The sequence below is a fragment of the Myotis davidii genome, unplaced genomic scaffold, assembly GCF_000327345.1.
Source record: "Myotis davidii unplaced genomic scaffold, ASM32734v1 scaffold242, whole genome shotgun sequence".
Lineage (NCBI taxonomy): Eukaryota > Metazoa > Chordata > Mammalia > Chiroptera > Vespertilionidae > Myotis > Myotis davidii.
Window position 1 is genome coordinate 4,455,726 of NW_006295821.1, and position 6,000 is coordinate 4,461,725.

A 6,000-nucleotide genomic window follows, 5' to 3' on the forward strand; every position below is an offset into this window, starting at 1 on the left:
AGGGAGCAAGAGAAGAAGCTCTCCAGGAGGGAATAAACAAGAGAGAAAGAGTGCGAGAGTGAGGGTGTGAGATGTACAGGTATTCACTGAAAGGCAATGTTGAGGAAGGATAGTTTTTGGAAGTGGAGAAAATCAAGATCAGAGAGTGTCCTCCTGTAGTGGTCCAGGTGAAAGATACATTTATATTATTTATTTCATTTAACACTCAACTGGTCCCATTAGGCAGTCATCAATAGAATTGCATATGGAAGAATAAAAGAAACATTTAGAAAATAAATCAAAAGGAAATGGTCACCCATTGGATGTGTAGATAGTTATGCCATTCTCTATCTGCCTCCCAAGACAGGGTGATAGAAGACATAGTGAGGTTCAAGAGAGGAAGCAATTAGGAAACATGGTTGCTATAGCTATGATATTTTGTTTGGTTACTTATTTCATTTAGCACAACTAGTTGATGTTACTTTAGGAATTGCATTAATTAGTCATGTTCCTGTTAAAGAAAAAGGATGGTTGCATGTCCCTGGTCACCAAGTTGATCCAGAACCTCAGGTTCTGATTTTGATCTAATAACATTTTTCATTCTATATTCATCACAACCCAGAACTTTCATGGTATGACCACCAGGAATATACAAAGAACACAATGAGGAACTTAAAAGTGCTGGTTTGAGAGAATGGTTGGCCATTTATCCAGACTGTCTTGACCTTCCTTCCCTTTACAAAATGTTGCATTGCTTGTATGATTTTTGTGGATCAGAACACTGGCGTAACAGCTTCTCTCTACTATGAGCTCCTTCCCACGTCTTCCTTTCCTGTTAACCGACCACTGTCTTCATCCTGCAGGGCTCTACGAGACCTTTCTAACCAATGATGAACCAGAATGCTGTGACGTCAGGAGACAGGAGCAAAAAAACAACCCATCCAAAGGAACGGTGGACAACAGTGGCTCCTGTCACAGGACGTCGCTCACAGTTTCCTCAGCAACAAGACTGTGCAACAGCAGACTCAAACTGTGTGTTCTGGTACTGATTCTCTTACATTCAGTGCTCACAGCCTCAGCAGCACAGAACACCACGGCACTGAGCTTCGGAGGCATCAACACGCTGGAAGAAAGCTCAGCCAATGAGGAGTAACCGTGGAAGGACAGAGTGTCACCACAAAGTGTCACCAGAGCAGCCCTGGCCCACCACGAAAGCGCAACTGGTCAGATGTCACAGAGACTGGGTGCTTTTACCCTCCAATCACTTCTTGCAGGGCCTGTAGGGTAACATTGAAAAAGATGGGCCTGAATCCAAACAAGGACACAAACACAGCTTTTTATTGACTGAAAGGCTGCCAAGTGACTTCTATTTCTCACACCATTTTATACACTGTGTTTTAATGTTTGGACGTTTAATTTGCTTTGGTTTTGGTTTGGGTTGATTTCGTTTGTTTGTTTTTTGCACTTGTTAATACAGGATTTATTTTGGGGGATGCTTTCTCAGAGGTAAACTAAGTCTTTTCACTGTCTTTCTCTCTCTAATATATATATATATATATTTCTAGTCATTGTGTATGTTCATCAGATAGTTCTGTCTCTATGTCCTGTCAGTTTCTATTAGAGGAATGATTGCTATGACTTTGTGGTATAGCAAAAAAATAAACAAACAAAAAAATCATAAAAAAGAAAAAAAGACAAAAAAAAGAAAAAAAAAGAAAAAGAATTTCCTAACTCTCCCTCCTGCCTTGGGAACCTGCACCCTCCCCGGCCTTTCCTCCCCTGGCCCTCCTCTCTCCCCTCAGCAGACAACATCCGCTTGCTTCTGTCTGTGTGGCCATGGTGAATGGGCGTGCACGCTCTGGTGGGCCTCTGAGCCGCTGTTGCACAAACCCACAACGGAGCAGACAAGGAGAGTAGCTGAAAAAACATGTGTTCCCCATGATAGGTGGAATCAGACAGTTGAACACATTTTTATGTTGAAAACAAAATAAAAGCAAAGAAAATTACCATGAACTATTTCGCTCCCACTCCCGTTCCCCAAGGCCCCGGTCCTTTCTCACTGATCAGGTGGCTCCGAGTGGCCACCTCGCATCAGGGTGAGAAGAGGCAGAGAGTCCTTCGGAAGGTGGACTTTCACTGTGACTTCAGTTCTGTTGCAGTAACCTGGGAGCCCATTTTGGCCCTTGTAATGGGGACAAAGAGGCCAAGAACACACATCTGGATTTCTTTTGCCTCCTTTATTGCTGACAAAGGAGATAGTAGAGATGCTCAAACACCTGCAGTATACAGAATATACACAATTTTACTCCAGTATTTCCCCAACATATGGTTTTAAATTATTCCAGGTATAAAGTGTATGCAATTCTGCATTATCACAAAAAAATAAACTTTTTTTTTTAAAAAAAGAATAGGTTAGCCATTTCCATTCAAGTGCAAAAACTGTATCACTCTAACACGCTCTAGATAGTTGAAGAAAAGAGGAGAAATCTGATTGCTCTGTTTGTACTTTTTTCTTTTTGTGGGAACATTTCACCTGCTGAATGTCTATGAATTTGCTTTATATAAAAAAAAAAGGCTTTTATGAGTTTACAGTAGAATCAGTGGAAGGAAGAGTTAATAAGGGCTGTTTTTAAAAAACCAAACAAACAAAACAAATAATTAAAAAAAATACTTTACATTCCTTCCTATTCTCTAACTACACTTGGGAAGTGCACTTCAGATATGTTTGCTGTGTAGCTGGAAGATGAAGGAAAACCATAGAAAAGGTCCTCTTAGCGAACAAAATTTAGTTATTGACTTTATAGCTATGAAATTCCCCCCGGCATTTGTTTTTGTTCAAACAAACTTTAATCTCTGCATCATACTTAACCCTGCGACATGCGTACAGTATGCATATTTTGTTTTGAATAAAAAAATGTTTTGTTCCAGTCTGTTAAGAATATTCAAAAATAATAAAGGTATTGCTTAATAAAATTGCTAGAATTGTTTAGCAGAACATGCACAAATATTTTACTAGATTCTTTGTTTTAATAGTGTTTTGTTGAGACTGAAATTCCTAAAATGGTCTGCTCAAATACAAAAAAAAACAAAAAAACAAAACACCACCAAATGCAAAATTCTCTACTTTTTGTTCCTTTTTAAAAAAATGTCCTTTTCATACAAATGCAAACACATTCACGTGTGCACACACATAGACAGTAGTTTTGATTTACAGAAATGTGCTATTTCTAGGGACACATGGGTGGGACGTAGCTGGGGATGGGCTTTGAATTGTTGCAAATTTTAAACACTTACAGAAATGAGCATTTTTAAAAGCCTAACTAGTGGTGGAATGTAGATTTAGTGGAGCTAGGGAATGAGAAATGTAAGGGGGTCAATGAATGGAGGGTGAGGGATGACTCATGAGGAAGAACTTAGTCAGTGATCTCTTATTCAACTGACATCTTCAGGACTTTGAGTCATATGGCCCAAGAAAAGTTTGTTATGACCTTTGTCTGCCTTTGCTGTGCAAAAGCCACTCCATAGTTTCTCAGTGCCCCTTATGCTTCTGTTCATGCCAGAGGCAGTTCTATCTTTTTTTTTTTTTTTTTCAGAAAAAAATGACCCATCACAATAAATACAAGTCCCATCAACAAGACACTGGGCAAAACAATGAAAAGCCGTATTCCTTAACAAGTAGGGTTTTGCTTTCCCGTAGTATCTTTTGCAACTGGTTCAAGTTCTTTTTCAAAGGAAGAGGCCTGGAAGATTCCACTTAGCTTTAGTTTGGGGAGGATGGCAGCCAAAAGAGGGATAACAAAAACCACCACTACTTTATACAAGAGTTAAGTCATCCAAAAGACAATGTCAAGAACTGAGAGAAACAATGCAGTGTTATTTGTAATAAACTCTAACTTGGGTGAAGAATGGATGTAAGGAAAGAAGGGGCATGACATCTTTCTCTCTCACAAGTCAGTTAAGGTTGGAATAGTCTGTAGGATTTTTCCTTGCCATGCACATGTGTCTTCTTATGTGAGAATGATATCAGTGCCTAGTATTTATTAGCAAACATGTGTGACCACTCCCCTATATTTCCACTGACACGCTGAACTGAAGCAGCTTTTCCTGGGGCCAGGTAAAGGATCCAGATAGGCAATGACTCCTTTACAAAGTCAAGAACAGCCATTGAAAATGCTAATCTCACTACACCTACTGATCCTTGCAGTCCTTTTTCTATTTGACACATGCTTGATGTTGTGCACACATTAATCCTGACAGGAAAAAAAATAAGACCCTGCACCTTTGTAACCACCATCTTGATCCATTTTTCTCTTAGGGGATAATCATTGAATACTGGATAATGAATTATGATATTAAAACAACTATTTTTGAAAGCAAGTTGAAAACTAAGAAAATATTTTTTCCACAAGTGTATAGAACAGATTTTCCCAAGTTCATGATTGACTTTTTCTCTACACTAGAAAAATTCCAGAGTGTGGAATATTGATATATTTGAAAAGTCAAATGTCAAATAACATAAGTGGAATTACAGTAGACCATTGGTATCTGTGGGTTTCACATTGCAGATTCATATGTCACATGAATATATATAGATATAGATGTAGATACATTGCTTATAAGTAAAGCTTTAACCACAAAATTATTCAACCCATAACAATACACTTATAACATTATGATGAATGATTTCTATTTTTTGCTAAAGTTTGAGCAGCATGCTCAGTCAAAATCTTTGTCTTTAGTGTGGAAAACAGACTCTCACAAACTGTCTCCATTAAGGAAGGAGTAATAATTTTGAAATAGCCAGAATCTTGTCCCTCTCCCAAAAATTTATGATGCATATTAAATATTGAATATGGCATGAAGATAGTTGGTGATGGTGAATGACAAAGTATTAAGTAAGAGGAAGGAAGGAAACTGAGTGACACTTAAAGCCCTATCTCCATGACATTTACAGGAATGACCTAATTGCTTCAAATTCCAGAAATACTCTAAATAATGATAATATTCTCTGCCTTAGAATAAAACTTAAGGCATGAAAGATGTTCTTTGGTTTGAAGATACTTCAAGGCTATGTTCACATGACACAACATGCAGATTAAAGTTAAAAATAATTGATCTCCTCGCTATTTTATCCAGGGTCACACAAGTAGGCAACACAAAGGTGGAACTAAACCACATCTATTTGCAAATTTCAAAATCGCTGCGGATCACAGCAAGATCTTTGGGTTCCAAACATACTTTGGGAGTAGAATTTACTTTCTCCAAACTCTCACATACTTACGATATCACTAAGTTTTAATTAAAAATTATAACTTACAAAAGAAGCTATCCAATATCTTTGGACAGACACCTTTTCACACATTTCATTCTGTGGCACTATTCAATATTTTGGAAGTAAAGGTGAAGGGGGGCAATGGGAACACCTTGATGAAGCACCTAGCAAAGAATTGGTTGGTTTAACGTGTTTTAATTTCTTTTCTTTTTTTTTTTTAACATAGATAAGAAGCATGGGATCTTATGGGTAAAACCATGGGTTGGGTACCATCTTTGGCACCCTTGATCATGTGACCCAAGAAGGTCAATTATATATTGGAACAGGACACCTCATGAAGTGAAAATATCTCATGGGATGATTTGGGGCTTAAATGAAATAAATAAAATAAATGTTTCTGGATATAATGGGCCCTCAGCAATAGTTTATTATAATGTTACTATTCATGAAGTGAGTCTATCTGCTTGTTTATAGAGACTGTTCCTGGAAGTCTCTCAGAGTTGCTGAATTGCATTGATTTATCTCTTAATTCTTTTAGAAACACTTCCCATCTTTAATTTAGCAAACTGATCATCAATGAGTTTTTGGTCACAATTTGAAAGAGTTTGCATAAGTTATAGAATTTAATGTGCTCTATAAACAGGGTTTCTTTCTTTCTTTTTTAAAAAAAATATATTTTATTGAGTTTTTACAGAGCGGAAGGGAGAAAGAGAGTTAGAAAGAAACATCGATGAGAGAGAAACATCTAC

The 6,000-nt window shown here is 37.5% G+C and overlaps 1 protein-coding gene across 2 annotated transcripts in view; it reads left to right on the plus strand.

Moving 5' to 3' along the window:
- FAM155A (family with sequence similarity 155 member A) overlaps positions 1 to 1,664 on the plus strand; it is a 606,241-nt gene extending 604,577 nt beyond the window's left edge. The window contains exon 3 of one of the 2 annotated variants that reach the window (XM_006770701.2): positions 843 to 1,664. In XM_006770701.2, the coding sequence (XP_006770764.1) occupies positions 843 to 1,132 (290 nt within the window). In that variant the 3' untranslated portion in view covers positions 1,133 to 1,664. The remainder of the gene's footprint in view (positions 1 to 842) is intronic. The other variant, XM_006770702.2, reaches the window with a different exon arrangement.
- Positions 1,665 to 6,000: the final 4,336 nt, after the last annotated feature.